We start from the raw sequence: 19550 nt of genomic DNA, 5'->3' as shown, positions 1-19550 counted from the left end.
CCATTACGTATTGTATGTCATGACGTTTTCTGTCAAGGATTCTATTGGAATTAGGTGGCCAAATCAACTTAGACTGAATCCCAACTTGAGATTGGTGAGATGGGTAAAAGCCCTGTGCTCAGTGATTTCTGATATCCATGAACCAAAACTAGAACTGTGGCCCTTTCTACACGTTGTTTAAAAGACACATATTTGAGTTTTCCTCATCCGGATGGGGAGAGATAAGAGATATCGAGCTGTCAAGCAGCTTTACGACCCCTGTATGACCCCTGTATGACACCCTGTGTTTTAATTTGACGTTAATGATTGTGTGGAGTATCACTGTCTCTGCCAAGAAACTACGAAGAATGCCATTGATTTTTTTAAAATGTACTCTGCATTTCACATGGAAAAATTAATTAAGGAGATTTGATTTCATCATCAGATGTATGTGCTATTACATTATTTTTTTAACCAAATTGACTAGTTGCCAGACTGACAGGGGATCTAACAGTGGTGACTTCAAGACATAGTATGTGGTTATCTCAAAACTGACGTTGCTTTGCTTGGGTGGAAATCCTTCTAATCACTAAAAGTTGAGTAACCTTGTCTTGGTGTCCATAAATAGGACTTCATATTGCTGAACCCTCTTCATGCTTCAACAGTTACAATATAGTCGACCTAACCATGCATGCCAGGACAGAGATGAAGAGAAGAACAGTTTCTTCTCAGTTTTATTGAGTGTCCTTTGTTCGTTTCATTTTACAATCTTGGAAGGCTGTGAGTAACTTTATGTTCTTGAGAAATGATTAACTAAAGCGTCTGTATGGTCAACCGACACTGGTCTTTTCCTACTCCACTTGAATCTGGAGAGCAGTTAAGGTTACATGACCAAGACCAAGACTAAAGGAGGCTCTGTAGGTATTTTACAAATCTTGAATTCTATGAAGACTTTTGAAAAAAATGTTTGTGAGTGCCAAAGGTCTTTATATCAGTGTTTTACTTGTATAGTAATTGCATTACTTAAGTGAACATCTACAGGAACTGACATATAATTGCTTTGTTGTTCTTATGGTCTCTTGGACAACTGAAGTAATATTGGCTTTACTGTACACAGCTATACTATACTATAATTAGTGTATTACTCTAGATTAAATGCTTTAACATTTATTTATTTTTTGCATTTATTTTCAATGGAGTGAAAAATAAAAAGAGTGTTATTCAAATACCATTTTCTTTAAAAAATACTTTTTTTAAAAATGTTTTATTGTGAACAAAGGAAAATTAAACATTAGCAACATTCCATAACTATCAACCAGTGAAATCGAAGTGGTGGTGGGTGACTACGGTTAGATAGTAACGGAAAGATAAGTATTATTTCTCCTGAGGGAACTCTGCTTGCTGGACTGATTAACCATGGCTGGAGCTGGGGGCCCCGTGGCCACTTTCTCTGTGTGGGACTATGTGGTGTTTGTGGGCATGGTCCTGGGGGCCGCGGGCATCGGCCTGTTCCAAGCCATCCGCAGCCGCAAGGAGACCAGCAGCGAAGAGTTCTTACTGGGCGGACGCCAGATGACGGCTGTGCCGGTCGCCATGTCGCTCACCGCCAGCTTCATGTCTGGCATCACTGTGATCGGCACCCCGGCCGAGGCCTATCGCTTTGGGGCGGAATTCTGGATCTTTGGCATTTCCTACGCCATAATGTCCACCATCACTGCTGAAGTGTTCGTCCCTCTCTTCTACCGCCTGGGAATCACCAGCACCTATGAGGTCAGAAAAACGTAGAGACGTAGATCATCACAGGGATGAATACACATGAATCCTGGTTCAGGGGGGCTGATTTAGTACCAGTTCAGTTTGGATATGAAGTCAGCACTCTGTAAAGTAAAGCGGCTGGGGTATGTTCTGATGGTACATGTTGTGACGATGGAGGCTGTTGGAGGTAGAAATCGGAGGACGGGTTCATTGTAATGCATGGAACGGGATGAGGATGGTATCAAACATGTGTGACTTTCCTCATTGCATCCCATGCATTACAATGATCCTGTCCTCCAATTCCTGCCTCCACCAGCCTCCCCTGATATTTGATAAATGGAGCCTTTGTAATATAATGAATGATTAATCTTGTCTAAACATAGAAAAGGAAACAACAATCTAATGTAGGAAGGATGGCACCCTGTTAATTGTTACTTTATGCAGACATTAGGCCATAAAGATACATGCAATCAACTGGCAAAGCCAATAACAATACTGAACACTCAACAATAATGAGTGACTGAAATGTTCCTTTTCTCTGTAGTATCTGGAGATGCGCTTCAACAAGTTAATTCGGGTGATTGGGACGTCCATGTATATCACACAAACGGTAAATATACTGTCATGAAAACAGAAACCATTTAAATAAATATGTTGTATGCAATTTTTCCTAAAGCACCAATGGTGTGGAATTGACACCTCCTACATAATACACAATGTGCTGATATATGATGTAGAATACATATGTCAACATCTGCCTTTTTCCTTGTTTGTCATTCTATTTTCATGTTTTTTTTCCTATGTTTTTGTTCAGAGGTCAACTTGAGCCTACTAATTCATGTGTATCATGCAAATGTTTACATTCAACTAACTAATTGCTGTGACTGTCCCAGGCCTTGTACACAGGTATGGTTATCTACGCCCCAGCTCTTGCACTCAATCAAAGTAAGTAACATGCAAAATAGCTATTCATTGTTCCTTATCTGATTCACTGGGATGTAATACAGCAATATGACGTCATTAGGTAATTACGTATTATGATTAGTCTGTGATACAATGATAACAACAATTTATCAACCATTGAGTTTAAACTCATAAAGATAGCTGTGTTCCTGTTGTGTTGCTTAGTTACAGGTCTGGACCTCTGGGGAGTTCTAGTGGCCACAGGGGTGGTGTGCATCATCTACTGCACCCTGGTCAGTGTGTGGATCATCTCTCTCTCTCTCTCTCTCTCTCTCTCTCTCTCTCTCTCTCTCTCTCTCTCTCTCTCTCTCTCTAGCCACATAGAACAGTGGTTAAAAGGTTGTCTGTTTAGATAAAGATAGGGAACTGGGGCTCTTTTATCTGTTTATTTTACATTTTGGTTTGTTTGTTTTTTGATACTGTTCCAAATCTCAAGGTGCAATCCTATGTTTCTTGTATCATCTGTTATATATATATGAAGACACCTAAATATAATTCTATTTGTTTTTGATACTGTGCCAAATCTCAAGATACAATCTTGTATTTTCTGTAGCATCTGTTATATATGTGAAGATACATAAATACAAAAAATTACTTATTTGTTTTTTATACTGTTCCAAAAAGATCCAATGCTATATTTCTTTGTATCGTCTTTTGTGTGCTATGTGCAGATATGAGAATATTGTTTTAATAACTTTTTTTTATATGAAATGAAAACGAGCACTAACACAACAATATACGATTGTTTGTATGTATACGATTGTTTGTTATTTTTTGGCTCAATAAAAAAATCATTTGACAAAACAACAAACAACAACAAAGCATAACAAAGTTCTCTGTGTTCTGGTTCTCAGGGTGGTCTGAAGGCGGTGATATGGACCGACGTGTTCCAGATGGTGATCATGTTGGCAGGGTTTGTGGCTGTCATCGCCAGGGGGGCCGTGCTCCAGGGGGGGCTGGGGAAGATCTGGGAGGACGCCCGCCAGGGAGGCAGACTCAACGCATTTGAGTAAGCACTGATCACACACCCTGATCCACAGACACTCAAATATCACTGTGCATGTGGGGACGAAGAGTGATATTTGTCAGTGTCACCAGCCTAGGAATGCTTAAGCTTAATAATGCTTAAGTTATACTGATACTCCTAATAATTAGCTATGGTCATAATTCTGCGAAGGGCAATTCATCGTCACACCCAAGGCAATGCTGCAACTTTCATTGCAGTTTTGATCCAGACCCTTTGAAACGTCACACCTTCTGGACCATCGTGGCTGGAGGCAGTTTGATGTGGGTGTCCATATACTCCATCAACCAGTCCCAGGTGCAGCGCTACATCTCGTGCCGGACGATGACCCAAGCCAAGTTGTAAGTGACATTTCTGCAATGAAGAACGATCCTAATGAAAATGTTAGGCATAAAGCACAGTGATTTGTTTTTCCCATTTCCTTCCCGCTCAGATCGCTCTATGTGAATATGGTTGGTCTGTGCTTAACTGTGAGCTTGGCTGTATTCTCGGGCCTCACCATGTACTCCATATATAAGAATTGTGACCCATTCACAAACGGGGATGTGAATGCCTATGATCAGGTAAGTCTAAGGGAGTGATACTCCCTTACATTAGCTTGGAGTCCATTATTCAGTTCTACTCTGTGGCAGCGTTACTATGTGTGGTATGTGTGATTGGCAGACAGAATTGTGTGGCACTGATTACTGAATAACGTTCTTGTTTGTATGTGTGTTTGGGTGAATTAGCTGCTTCCATACCTGGTGATGGACATTCTGTCAGAGTTTCCTGGGATCCCTGGACTGTTTGTGGCTGCCGCATACAGCGGCACCCTTAGGTGAGCATAACAACAAGTCTTAACCTGGCACTACTTCTAGAACTCAATCAAGACATCACTGCAAACAGTTAAATAACATCCACCCTCTCCATTCTCACCACGTATTTCCCTTGCATCTGTTGCAGCACTGTGTCCTCCAGCATCAACGCCCTCGTGGCCGTCACAGTGGAGGACTTCATCCGTCCGGTGTGTAAAAATCTGACAGAGAAACAGGTGTCCTGGATCAACATGAGCCTGAGTGAGTCACTGGTGGCTCTTCACTATTCGTTCCACTGTATCAGTTCTGACTGTACTTACTGTAGGACCATGTTAAGATACCATTAAGCTAGTTATGGGTTAGGACACAGAGAACGAGAGGGGATGCAAGGGAATACAAACAATTTATTTTGAGAGTTAGCTTTATGAATGAATGAATGAATGAATGAATGAATGGTCTTTATTGTCATTGATATAGTACCAAAGGTACCAAACAACGAAATTTGGGAGGGGGGGCTCCCCTGGTGCTAGGAAAAAAAACTAAAAAGAAGAAGGGAAAAGAGCTGGTTTACATAAATAAAGGCTATATACACTATCCACTATACTATACTATACAAATAAAACACTGTGCTGTACTCTATGCTATGCTATACCTATTCTAACATTTCCTATCTCTGAACCTTATGTACCCGAGGGTTGTCATATTGCACATAGTGTTATTGCACATTCATTTAAAGTGTCGCAGTTTGCAGGTTTGAAATGTTCACAGTTGTGTTTCAGTATTGCACTTGATTTCAATCTAGTAGCTGCCATTAGCTTTAGGGTTAGGGATATTGATTCTGATAGTACACTAATGTAATGCATAACAATCTATGGAAAGTCAGTGTGTCATTTTCAATACATCTTGAAAATGCCTGTCTTTGACAGAATGGTGTGATTGAGGAGATATGATTAACACTATAGTTTGACCATTTCCAGGTGTGTTCTTTGGGTTCCTCTGCATTGCAATGGCTGCAATTGCTTCTTTGATGGGGAGCATTCTGCAGGTATTTAACCTCATACATTGTTGTTTCTCAGTGAGACTTCAAACTTCAATCATATAGCTCTTTAGCACCCTCTGCTGTCTGTTAGTTGTAACCTGTGGGTTCATGGCAGTTATCTGTTTTTAGGCAGCCCTGTCTATATTTGGAATGATCAGTGGACCCCTTCTTGGTCTTTTCTTGTTGGGCATGTTCTTCCGCACATCAAACTCAACAGTAAGTATTCCCTATCTTTTCACTATCAATATCAATGGCATCACTCATTCATCATCTGTCTCAAAACAGCTGTTTCATTAAATACTGTATAAACATGTGCAGAGACTGTAACATCTGTTTCATTGAATACTGTATAAACATGAGCATAGGCTGTACGAGGCATTAAAGTATATCTAGGAAAATAGCACTATAAGTGCAGTCCTCAAGTATGAAATACCTGAAGCTGACATATTGTTAAAAGACTGCACTGTAAAGGTGTACTGTACTGTTATGTGTACATTGCAGGGTGGACTGTCAGGGCTGATCCTAGGTCTGGCTCTGACCCTGTGGGTGGGCATCGGGGCACAGATTTACCCACCCACAGCTGAAAAGACCGACCCGCTGCCATTCAATACCTCAGGCTGTAGCCACACAGTGGACCTCAACTTCACCACGGTGACACCATGGACCAGCCCTGTACCACTGACCACTCTGTCTGAGTAAGTCACCCAGAGACACATACTACAAATACTACACACGACGGTGTGTCGCTTATCCTAGAGCAGATGATGGCTCCATTAAGGTGGGCAGAGATGCTGGACTTTAAGTCACTGAATCAAGTGGATAATACTACAGATCAAAAAAGGATGTATACAGGAAATTAGCACTATACTACACTATCTACAAATAAAGGGGTCATTTCAATACAGTTTCTGAAGTGATTTCTTGAATCCGATGTGTGTTCTCTTGCTGTTGCAGTTACCGGCCTGCTCTGGCAGACTCATGGTACTCCCTGTCGTACCTCTACTTCTGTCCTCTGGGCACTCTGGTCACAATGATCGTAGGCCTGGTGGTGAGCATAATCACAGGTGAGTCACACTCTAAAACTGTAAAAGGTCACACCCTTAAAGTACAGAAGGGTGGAGAGGAGATTTGAATGTGATCAAATTGATACCTGTTGCAGTTATTTAGGTATAGCTATTAGTCACATGTCTGACTGCGTTGGTCCTGTTCAGGTGGCTGCAAGCAGGAGAAACTATCCTCTGATCTGTTTGTAAGAAGGAGTGACCTGTTCTGCTTTTGTGACTCCCAGGTAAAGTCTTTTCTTGAGTGATCTGAGCACTCATTTAGTGTGTGAATTGATTTGACTGATCAACTCTATACTAACTGACACCATACGTACCTTGTATCAAAGTGTAAAGATAAACACCTGCACATGTTTAAAGGTTCCTTGTGTATTCTTTGTCCTCTACAGGCATCAGATCCTGAGCTGAAGGAGAAGGCTGGCTCAGACCTGAAGAAGGGAGTGGACAATCCTGACTTTAAAATCTCTCAGTTTGATATACTGGAGAAGGATGTCGAGAAGGTCACTAAGTTATGATGACTCCAACCACTGTGAAATGCTCCATATGAATGAAAATGGAAATTTGCCCTCTCACATTTCCATTGTGGATCTGTAGCAATGATATGTATTGCCAAAAAGGGAACCAAGTGTGTAATTGTTTGGTGAAGTTGCTAAATGTGAAGTTTCTAAATGTGTGTGAATGTGTGTGTGTGTGTGTGTGTGTGTGGGGGGGGGGGGGTGCGTGTGTGTACGTGTGTGTCAGTGACATGAATGTGTGTGTGTGTGTGTGTGTGGGGGGGGGGGGTGCGTGCGTGTGTGTACGTGTGTGTCAGTGACATGAATGTGTGTGTATGTGTCAAATGAACACATGACTAGCATTATTGAAGCACAATGTCCAACAATATTGTACATAACCGTATCATTGTAATTTTGTAAAGAATCTTCAACATTGTGTAGATTAAATATATTAATCACTGAATGGAATGAAAATATAATTAATTATATTTATATGACTTCAAATATGTACCTGTGTATAGGAACAATGCTAATGTTTATTTTATATTTTACAGCACTGTTGGCTGATTTTACATCATTTTAATTTTGTAAATATTAGGGTCGGTTAGGGTCGTACCCCTTTGTTGTGCTAGTATTTGATTTTCATTGTTTTTGTTATAATAATTTGGTCATTATTGTATATTCCTCATTGTCATGTATAGTAGTTACTGTGTGATTACAAAACAATGTGCTATCCTGAAGAGACATTGATGAGCAATATTGACTAAAAACATATACACAGGGTAGGCAAATCTCTGGTCTCCTTGACAACAGACAATAAAGGAAGTTGACAAAGAAATGGTCCGCCACTTACCTGTTGCAAGTATGTCATGAACACAAGCCCTCTGCTGTTTGTGGTCTTTAGGGAGTGGAGAGGGTAAGCACTTCTATCTACGGGTGCTAGGGCAATATACCATGTTCCTGGTTTTACTCTCTGGAGTGTCAATTGTAAACTGCAAGGTGAGCTAAAATCTATTTTCTGAATGTTGTGATCATGTTGGAATGACATAAGAATAATACATGTTTAATCTTCAGTTGTCATTTCCTGAAGTTTCAGAAAACAGGTGCAGTGATATTATAATAAGTTGCTTTGATTTAAGACGTAGGCTCTTGGGATTACCTTTTATGATGCTGTTATTTTTTGTCAAACCTTTCTATCTAAATACTCCTTTCACCAAGAAAAATCATGTCAAAGCACATCCATGGTCACAAACTGTTACAGTAGAGACAGAAATAAATGTGGTCGCCTTGATCATTATCAGCTGAAAATCTGAGCTGTAATTTTACTGAACTTGGACACATTTGTTTTACTTTTAGTGGACAGATTGGTAGCAGCAGAAGACACACTAGTCATCTCTGGGGGACTCTACTAGCAACTACTAGCTTGATGGAGGGTGAAATCAATTTGGATAAACATAATTTCAACTCCCAGCCCTCACAATTCCGGCTTGAGTAGTCCCCAGGTAGCTATGAGGCCCCTTCCTTTCATTAATTTCAGCCTATTGACAATGATTCTTAATTGACCATTCTTGCCAACTGGCCTACATTGAGTTAGCTCTTTTAATTCTCTTTACTTTACCAATTGTATTGTATAGTTCTTGTGGGTAAGTTCCTTGACCTTGTTCTGTGGGCTTAATAGAGACATTACTATGTACTAGGTAGAAAAGACAAGATGGATATGATGATTAATTTAACACCATTTTCTTTAATGATAAAATATATATAAATAACAATAAATAACAATACATCATTGAATGTAATGTAGAGGAACAGGACAAGCAAAACAATGCTGTTAAAAGTAAGTGCAATAAATGTCATGAGCACAAAACCTCTCATGTTGAATGGACTCTATTAAGTCAAAACAAAAAAGCATTTTGTAGTAAAGTAAAGTGGCTGAACAGAAACAACATTACTCACACACTGTTACACAAAACAATGAATTTCACAAGCTTACATTTCAAATAACAGCTTTTCTCAGCAACATTAAACATTTTAAGGCATGTATGAACTTGTGTGATGAAAGAGTATATTGCATCTCCAAACATGTAAAACACTATCCATCTAGGAAAACTCATTGGTTATGCAAAGATCTTTCCAGTGTCTTTTTTCTTCTTTTTGTCAGTGCCGGTGACAGCTGTCCAACCAGCATCCCTCATCCGTTTCATGGCAGCCAGCTTTAAGGCACCAGGTGATTTCTGAAAGGCAGGGCTTGGAATCTGAAAATATAAGGATAATAAAGAGAAATTAGGAAGTAAACTAGTAAGAAATTAATGAATGGCTAACTGTTAAATCATATAGCAATTACTTAACTACAAATGAGACTACTAAGATTATGACATATCATACAGTATACTAAACACCACACCACATTTGTGAATCAAATTCAATATATTACAGTTGTATTGAATGATTTAAACTACTGTGTGTACATCAGGGGGAGCATAGTTGCAAGAGTGGAATATACAGAGGCTCAGTTTACCTTCTTGAACATGTCCAGTTTGGGATGCTTTACAGCAGGGACACTTGGTTGTAAGCTGCTCTTGAATGGCTCAGCTGCCCCAGCAAAGCTCTGTAATGAAAAGAACCAGAAGAACATCAGTATGATCCAATATGTGATGGGACGTATTATCGGATGTATTATCATGTACTTTGATGTATGTGATGGGACAACAAAAAAGTAAGTAAGTAAATAGGTGAGTGAGTGAGTAAGTAAGTAAATAGGTGAGTGAGTGAGTAAGTAAGTAAGTAGGTGTGTGAGTGAGTAAGTAAGTAAATAGGTGAGTGAGTGAGTAAGTAAGTAAGTAGGTGAGTGAGTGCGTAAGTAAGTAAAAAGGTGAGTGAGTGAGTAAGTAAGTAAATAGGTGAGTGAGTGAGTAAGTAAATAGGTGAGTGAGTGAGTGAGTAAGTAAGTAAATAAGAACAGTGTGTTCTTTAAACACCAGCATAAAGGAGAGTCATGATTTACCAATAAATCATTCTGCTCAGAGCTGTCAGACTTGGGATCAAGCTCCAGGATGCTCCTCCTCCACAGCGCTTTCTCAGTGGAGGGTGGTGTTCTAATTCTGTAGGACTACAGAGGAGACCATTCAAGGATACATACAATAAGGAGAATCCTTTGGGTGAATGGTCTGCAAATCATGGTCAATAAAACATAATCAATAAATACTACAAATCAACTAATACCTTAATCCGTGGTGTTTCTCCAACCCTGTTGTGAATGGAGTTGGTGTTCCAAGATGGAGTTTTGAGGCCTTCATTTTCATTTTCCTTTGACATATGAAATGTACAATGTAAGTTAATCAACGTCATGATGCAGTGATCACACACCGCACATGTCAGTAGCACAATGAATGAATGCAACAAATTAACTGAAATGAATCAACTGATACCTTATTTTGCAGGGGTGTTAATCCAACCCTGTTTGTGGAACTCCTCGATGGAGTTTTGAGTGCTTTATTTTCAGTTTCCTTTGACACATGACACATACAATGTTCATGTACAAAAAGTCATTATACTGTGATTATTCAATACAACCTCCTATTCCACGATATGCATCCAGAATATTACAATTAATATTTAGTGGGTTAATTAAGGAGGTTCATCACTTACATTGATGTCTGGAGTTGAAGAAACTCTCTTGTTTGAGCTTTGGGATGGGGTTGGAGTGACAGTCTTCTGCTTTGTCTTAGAGAAATCAAACCCAGGCCTCTTGGAGACAGCTACTTTTGGGGTCTCAGAGTATTTTATTCTTTTTGAATTTGATTCAAGCAGCTAATTGTTCAACATAGAAAATGAAATGGATTACTATCAGATACTTTAAAAATACACAAAATGGAATACAGAGCATTTATCCCCAGATATACAGTATATACCTGTTTACTCTGTTTCTCCAATTGCTGGCTCATTTGCAGAGATGCCATGTCTTTTATCTGTAATTCTGTTATCTCCTGTTGTAAGTTCTCCTAAAACCCAACAGGACAGCATGAATGAGTAAAACACCATACAGAACATCATTGTCTTATCAAATTACTGCATTGGAGTAATGAAATAAATGATACGTCAACATGTCCTTACTACTGTACACTTACACACTCCTTCTTTAATTGTTTTAGTTGTTCTTTCAAACTCTTGGTTTCTATGTTTTTCTGTGACAAGTCCAATTCCTGAGGAGAATTTCAAGAGCCATTTCCTTAAAGTGCTCAGAGCAGAAGTACTCACATTAAATGTCAATATACTATACATATATACTATAATGAGCATACCAGTGATGTTCTAATAGCATCAACCTCTGTTTCTTTCCTCTTCTTCCCAACAAGCTCTGCATCTTTCTCTTCAACCATTTTGTCATACTGGTTCTGATACCAACAGGGAACAATGTTAAATAGTACGAGGAACATTTCATTTCGGCAGTGGAGTGGATTACTTTGTGGACATTTATCATAGGACAACCTTACCTTGTGCTTTTCCATCAAGGCGACCATATCTGCTATTTTGTGCTGACATTTGATTTCTGCATCTCCCTTACACTTGATGGCTTCAACAGCTGTGACCTTCCACTGTTGTACCTGCAGGGAACACACTGTATATCATGTATTTTCAGACACATCTATTGGGAGCTGAAAATGTACTGCATAAACGTCCAAAGAATAACCTCTTTCTGGAGCTCTGCTTCAGAGGTTGATTTAGTCCCAAGATCATCAATCAGTTTTTGACATTCCTCATCATTCAGTTGTTGAATATTATTTGACTCCTCTTTTAATCTGTGAATCTAAAGTGGATGATATAACAACTGCATTACAATGTGGGAACATTTCCCTATACTTTAAAATATGTATTTAGGTTCATTAGCAAAACAGATATTTTAACATATTGCTGTAGATGCATTCTGCTTTTAATAAAAAGTCATAACATGCCATACCTCATTTTCAAGTTGACTGGATTTTTCCACCTCCTTTACTCTTTGTTTTTTCAGCATTTTAATCTGGGAACAAACAAGGAAACAATTAGCTAAATGAAAAACAATTATGTTGTCGAGAGATGGATTTTTACAGATGATATTTGATAGTCACTACACACCTCTTTTTGGCATTCATCATGGGATTTAGTTTTACCCTCCAATTTTGTCTTCAGGATGGATAGCTGTAGAGAAAAAAAAGACACATTTCATACACTCTAGATTTCAGACATGGGGACTTGTTTGATTCCTTGTTTTTTCCTAATCACCTTTGTTTCCACTGATTTAATGTGCTTCTCTTTTTTAGTGAGTTCAGCCTGCAATTCTTCACACTAGAGAAATGAGTAAAGAGAACATATACTACATTCTGTAATATTTGGATGGAGATTTGTATACACACACAAGTTGACATGTTCACTTTCTTACACTTTCTTCAAGCTTCTTCTCCAAATTCTCAGTGTCTTGACCTTGTTCTTTTATGTTGGTGTTTAATGACTTCACTTCCTCTCTATTGGTAAATAGGAGAAGGATTTTTAAATTGTCTTTCTTTACAGTGTATAATTACTCATATACAGATGTGGATATTCAATCTAACCGTAATTGATGATTTTCTTCTTCAAGTCGTTCAGTTTCTTTTGTGATGGTCATCTCTTTTGCTTCAATCTCCTGATTGGCGTGAAGATATTTCCAGCACATCAACACACAAAGATGAAAGAAGCAACATATTGTCTTGCAAAGTACAGTACACTGTGGGGCTTTAACTCACAAACTACCAAAGAGTTCCGGAACACTAAGGGCCGGTTTCACAGACAAGGCTTAAGCCTAATCCTAGACTAAAAAACATCTTCAATGGAGATTTTACATTGAAAGTGTGATTTAGTCCAGGACTAGGCTTAAGCCTTGTCTCTGAAACTGGCCCTTATTTTATAGCTAAAATGTTCTGTTTACAGCACCACATTTTCAATTCAAACCTTAAGATGAGCTTCAATAATTTTCGTCTCTGAGGACTGATTCTTAATCTGCTCAACAATGATCTTCTTCTCTAGTTGCAGCTGGTTGAAACGTATAGATAGCTCTTCATGCTTCATCCTGGGGAAGTCACATTACATTATTATCTTTATAGTGGAGGAAAACCATCCTGACATTGTTGTGTGTGTGATATTCCAACTAAAATAACTCACTCATGCTGTGCAATGTCTTTCTTTAATTTCTCTATCTCCTTGATGGATGTTTCGTCTTTCCTCAACGCAACAGATAACTGCCCCTCAACCTCTTGTACTTTACTCTGGGGAAATATAAAAGAAGTGGTGTGATTCTAGTCATTTAACATGGTGTGATTGTTGTTCAGGTAAGTATACCAGCTTTTATGTATTCAAGGAAAAGGTGGACAATGGAATCAAACCTCAGTCACAAGGGCTTTTTCCTTCAAATCATTGTGTGTGTCTTCAGCTTTTTTAAGAGCCTTCTCCAGTGAATTGTTCTCTACAGACCTTATCTCCATTTTAATCTAAAAGAGTAAAAATACATGCCTATAATTCAAATATAACTATTTTATCACAGCTATTAGTAACCTGAATGCCTTTATGTTTTAATTACACATTTCTGTACACAGCAAACCAGGAAAGGATAAAGGATTCATTTTTAAAAAGCTAGACGATTCTTTGGCGTAAATTACTATAACATACCCATTGTAGCCACATAATTACAGTACCTAATAACAAAAACAAGTAAATACCAGTGCAAACAGTAATATGAAATAAAGTTGAAGCAAAATACTTCCGCTTAAAGTTGTGTTGTAGACTAGAATAGATTATTTGTAATGGACAGAAATGTATCTATATAATTGTATCTATAGAATTGAATGTTATCTCACCTTGAATTGCTGAACTTTCTTGCTGATCTCTGCAAGATCATAAGTGAGTTCCAATGTTCTGTTATTCACTTCTTCAATCTTTTCCTCTTGTGACAGGATATATTTGGATTTGACATCCTACAGACAATAATTAAATAATTATGACACACACTATTAATTACAAAAATGTAAGAATTTGTTCAGGATGTTTCAATTGATGGTCTGGTTCCTTAGCCTGAAAATAGTCTATGGGCTAGGATAAACTTTAATTCAGGATTCAGAGTTGTTTATATAGCCACTACAGCTAACTTTAGCCTAACTAACAAAAACAACATTGGGAGTGATGGGGGCTCAAAAAAAGTGTTCAATATTTGCAGCCAAATCGCCCTCAAAGTAACTTCCAAGCATGTCAGAGAGTTCATTGAAGTGATCTTGAACTTCTTTTTTTTTTTTTAGCTCCCATCACTCCCATTGTTTTTTTGTTAGCAGTGACTAAAGTTAGCTGAAGTTAGTAGTGGCTATTTAAATAAGTCTGAACCATGGATTAAAGTTTCTCCTAGGCCTGAACCAACCATTTAAGCAGAGTGCCAACTTGTGTTCAAAGTTAAAATTAGTCATTCTAGTCATTACCAATTCATCCTCAAGGATTTGTAGCTGTCTGTCTTTATTTTCTTTCTGCTCTTTGAGTTCCTCTAGAAGACAAGAATGATCTTCAATATATAGTGCATATTACAAAACTAAACTAAAATGATACAAACATTAAAAATGTCCCCTCACTGGAATAATGCATTACCTAGTTCAGAGTTTTTCCTGTAAAGGTCGTTGGTGATTGAGGTCACCTTCAGTTCTAGTTCTTTCGCCCTGGGGAGATGCAAGTTAACATTAACACTGTAGTAAACAGACCATTTCAGTGATGAATATTGGGGGGGGGGGGTGTCTGCTGAACCTACTTCTCTATCTCCAATGTCAATGATGTTTGCAACTCCTGAGCTGTGGCCTGAATCTCTAAAAGCTTGTCTGTTTGTAGATCTTTAATTTTATTGAGCTCATCCAGGCTTGCATCTTTCTGGATGAGGACTGTTGCATATTCCTCTTTATTGAGCTCTAGTGCAGCAGCAATAGCTTTACGACCTTCCTAAACATTCAAAATAAATAATGCATGGTTTAAATTACATAAAGCTAAATAAGTATCTCCAATGACCAGAAGGTTATTTCTAAATATACAGGGTGAATTCATTGACATTTTATTTTCTCTACATCCAAAGACAGCGTATGAAACAACATACTGTACTAACCTCAGTATCTTTATTGAGCTGCTCTGCTCTTTGTAGTTCTTCAAATAGGGATTCTTGTTCCTGTTTAGAACTTTGAAGGACTTCATGTTGTTGGTCTGTGAAATGAGATACAATGTTCTTACAGTTTACAATTAATGATAATATACCAATGATGACTTATTGTCAGTCCTACTCTAACATTCAGTCCTACTCTAACTCTAAACAGCAATATTTTGGGAGTTGAAGTGAGTGCATAACATACAGTAGGCAACACCTGTTATTTAGTACAATAGCATAATTAACTTGGAGCTCATTGACTCAAATTTGTAACATCAAGCAAGTGCTTGGTATTTAAATAACTTTGAACAGTGTTCAACTTTATATTTTTCTTTCTTGATATCACTATTTGCATTTATAAACTCAATGACAAATGTCATTGTCTTGAAACAACTTTCATACTTGCGGTCTCTTGTAACTGTTTGAAACTCTCCTGGGTTTCATGGAGGTTTAGCAGGATTTCCTGAAGTTCATTTTCTTTGTCCCTAATTTTAACCTGAAGAATTACAATCTGTGGAAGATAATTCCAGTTTTCAGATTTAGCCTACATGGTCACAGTCAAATTCCAGTCACAAGATGCATTATTAATAAGCTAGGCCTATATCAAGAGTCCAAGAGTCTCCAACTTCGGTAATGTAGTGTGCAGGCTCTTGTTCCAGCCCTGCCCTAACACAACATATTAAATAGCCTGTACACCATATACCTACATCAGCACTTCAGGACTGGAATTGGAGAGCTCTAATTTATTCATTTATTAAAGAGAGATTTACTGCTACTGACAAACCTCCTTTTGTTTCAGGCTGTATTCTTTCTCAAAAGTCTCCTTTAGTTCTTCAAATTGTTGCAAGCCCTCTTTGACTGTTGAATGATTAGAACAGAAGAGTTATTGAACTTAACCTTTAATAGTTACTGTAGGCCCTAGGCTATACGATTAAAATTCACATCAGACAATGTCCACAACAACAGAATCTATACTACCGGTAACCAATACTGCCCTGCAGAGGCTAACCACAATACCTAAAAACATTTATAAGTTATAAGTGAAATTATAAGTGACATTTTAAGTGAAAATCACAAGTGAAATTTCAATATCTGTTTTATCTTGTTACAAAATGTCAGAGTTCAACCAATCCAATCAATTTTAGAGAAATGTGATATAAAGAATTGCAGTATTGCATTTGGCTGGATAGTCATTAAAGAACTTTAAAGCCATTTTCTCAGTTTCACTGTTTGCGTAGTTACTGCGGTTAGCCTCTGCCGGGAAGAATAATTCTACATCCTATTCATACCTTTCTGCATTTCATGACGGTTAGTTTCATCTTGAACACGGAGGCCCTCAAAGGCATTGATCATCCTCTACAGTAACAATAAACATGATCATCAACAAACAATTTTTCTACCAACTAATATTACCCTGCACATACTCCAAAGAAGTATTTTTGGAGAGGAATTAAATAATTTCAATCAAGAGATGAGGTGATGACATTCACCTGGATATTCTCACTATTCTCCATATACAGTTGATGGGTTTCTTCTCTCTCAGACTCACCTAAGAAAACATGAAGTATAGTACAATATACTAGAACTAATAATATAGTAAAATATACTAGAACTAATAATATAGTACATGGGCCACAACACGTCAGTCTAATTCTGCAAGGTAGCATGTAAAAACATTTGGTATGTTATACTCACATAGATTTATTTTCTCAGCTGATCTTTGAAACGTATCCTTCAGTATGTTACATAAGTTCCGTGTGGCATTCATTCTATCAGGGAAATAAGGATTAGCTATAGAACACATTCATGATTATATAAGGTATCTGGAAGCTAACCTACACATTCTAATTACTAAAACTAATTGTACAACTTCAACTGTATGAAACAGCACGCAACTCTTTCTGACTAATTGATGGCTCTTTGAAGCCTCGGTTCAGTGTCACTGTTCTTAAAGTGTGGATTCCACTGAATCTAGCCCTCTATTGCAACAAATCAGCCGATAACAACAACAGGGATCATTTTGTTGACCCTAGCCTAAGACTAGATTGTTGAGTAGGGCCTTATACAGTGTCAATTAATAACAAGACAAAATATTAATTTCACACAAAATCAAATACTATACATACTTGTTCCTAAGATCAGCATTGTCACCGATCTGTTCCTCAAGTTTTATGCTGAGACTTTCATTTCCAAACTGTAACAAGCAGACAATACATCTGTGATGAATATACCAAGGACATAAGGACAACAGCAAGTCATTTACACCGCCATTTCAAAATATAACCTGTTCTACTTACTTGCAATTCCTGGATGGCTTTGCGTTGAGTCTCAATTGTTCTTTTATTTTCTTGTAGTTTCCTATCTTTCTGTACAGCTTCTGAGTCCACTTTGACTTTCCAACATTTGACTTTCTCAACTTCATCATATAGCTTTGAGCACAGTTGACTCGGTTTGCAAATAGTCTAGGGGAATATATTCACACATAAACATATGTCTGAGAGTCTAGGGGAATATATCACACATAGGCCAATATGTCAGAATTTTTCTATGATATAAAAAATATATATAATATACAGTAACATGGTATTACTCTCTGAAATGTTACACAAAGCAATAATATAGGTTAGCTACACATATCAAGACCAAGAATGGTCTTTGAGGAAAAAGTCTGCACTCTTCACACAAGCATTTCATGTTTACTGACTTCCTCTTCTTCTTCTTCTTCTTCTTCTTCTTCTTCTGGCACAACTGTCATCCTGGATAGGCCTACATCTTTTGAGAAACAGAATAATCTCTGAGGACATACTGCTACCTCCAGATCTATGTGCGACTCACACTTTACAGATTTTTTTTTTTTTTTTTTTTTTTTTTTTTTTTACAACAATTCCAGTTGACACACATTGTCTAAGAAATCAGGCCTACACAATAACTTATGTTTAGGAAAATAGTAGAGTTATATTTGGATGGGTACAAGCATTAGTGTGGCACCAATATTATTCAAATCAATGACATACCTGCTCTGGTGGGCTTCATAGGCACGACCTTTGCATTGGGAAACGGCATACTTGATGCTTTTTCAAAATATTTATTGTAGCCCTACAATAAAAAATAAATAAACACAGTAGCTTAAGTATGCCTCATTGTTAAAGTGAAACACTGTCACACCAAATGTACTGGCTTGCTTTTGTTTGGTTGTAGACTTTACATTGAGTTGCCCCCAGTTGCTGTCAGTACAATACTACTAGGACCCCTACTTGACATATGAGCTACTGGAGGTTAATATATATATAAGCCTACAATGTTGAGCAGTTTGTGTTGTTACACATGGCATGTTACAGTCCTTAGGCGTCATTCCAACATGCCAATGCGTGCCGTAGTAACGTAGGCAAAGCTACATCATCTAGCTACATCTACAACATTAGTTTATTTCAATGTCTCAATGTTTCATTTGAATTTGGATGCTATTCTGTCTCGAGACCAACTGCCGTGGTAGCCCAACGGTCTCCTCCGGGAGAAGACTTTTTGATGTTATTCAATTACAATTATTATTATTATTCACTCATACGTGGGGGTGTAAGCAGCGGTAGACATGTTGTAAATGATGTTACTTAGTGATAATAGTACGAAATAAAAGTGAACACTCTACTCCATTTTCACTGAGCAAAGCAGTTCGTGTCATGTACTGTACCTAGCTAACTTAATAGCATGTTAAATACATTCCTACTATAGTCTGTGGCAATGTAACCCTTTCTTTTAAGATCAAAATAAAATAAAACTAGCTAGACATACCTGTTCCTGCACAGAAGGCCTGTAGCCGCACATGTCCTCGAAGCTTTCCTGAGGTTTGACAGGTTTGACGGTGGACACCTGTCCTGTGAGTCTGGGAGGCACCAGCAGCTTGAAGTTGAATAAGTTGAATCCTCTATCTCTCTCCATCCTGTCAGCACTGTGGTCCTATTGACATAAACATTATGGCCTTAGAATGTGTTGCTAATGTTAATTACTACAATTACCTCAATTGGTACAATTAATTATACAGTTCCCAACTAGCTACATGTAAAGTCCGTTAACGTTAGCTGATTGACACCTGACAAGGATCAGCTAGGTATAACATGCTAACAGTGGGCTAGCCACTAGCCAGGCAGCTCAAACAGTCCGTCGAGATGCTAAATAAAGCATATACTGGTAAGCTTATGAGCAAGGGTATTTAGCAATATGATATTTCGATAAATAATTGAGGCAATTTGTAATATAAAACCGTGTTT

At 38.0% G+C, this 19550-nt stretch overlaps 2 protein-coding genes across 2 annotated transcripts; one reads left to right on the top strand and one right to left on the bottom strand.

The window, feature by feature from the left end:
• Positions 1–1395: 1395 nt before the first annotated feature.
• Positions 1396–7130, top strand: slc5a8l (solute carrier family 5 member 8, like; the record flags this gene model as incomplete). Its single annotated transcript, XM_080548030.1, has 15 exons — positions 1396–1749; positions 2279–2344; positions 2628–2679; positions 2863–2930; positions 3552–3706; positions 3922–4062; positions 4155–4284; positions 4450–4538; positions 4664–4776; positions 5493–5560; positions 5684–5770; positions 6056–6249; positions 6509–6618; positions 6766–6842; positions 7005–7130. The coding sequence occupies 15 exons, from the start codon at positions 1396–1398 to the stop codon at positions 7128–7130; spliced, it is 1830 nt and encodes a 609-aa protein (XP_080404156.1).
• A 2096-nt stretch (positions 7131–9226) lies between these two features.
• On the bottom strand, positions 9227–19221 carry LOC308173063 (synaptonemal complex protein 1-like; the record flags this gene model as incomplete). Its single annotated transcript, XM_080548029.1, has 22 exons — positions 9227–9364; positions 9628–9717; positions 10114–10218; positions 10332–10415; positions 11021–11110; positions 11411–11503; positions 11603–11713; positions 12067–12129; positions 12225–12287; positions 12372–12434; positions 13074–13191; positions 13284–13387; positions 13976–14092; positions 14585–14646; positions 14748–14815; positions 14905–15089; positions 15250–15344; positions 16575–16641; positions 16776–16834; positions 17437–17479; positions 17583–17747; positions 19075–19221. 22 exons carry the CDS (start codon positions 19219–19221, stop codon positions 9227–9229), a joined length of 2130 nt encoding a protein of 709 aa, XP_080404155.1.
• Positions 19222–19550: the final 329 nt, after the last annotated feature.

The sequence above is a fragment of the Nansenia antarctica genome, assembly GCF_963989245.1.
Source record: "Nansenia antarctica genome assembly, chromosome: 18".
Lineage (NCBI taxonomy): Eukaryota > Metazoa > Chordata > Actinopteri > Argentiniformes > Microstomatidae > Nansenia > Nansenia antarctica.
This window is presented reverse-complemented; position numbering and strand designations above follow the sequence as displayed.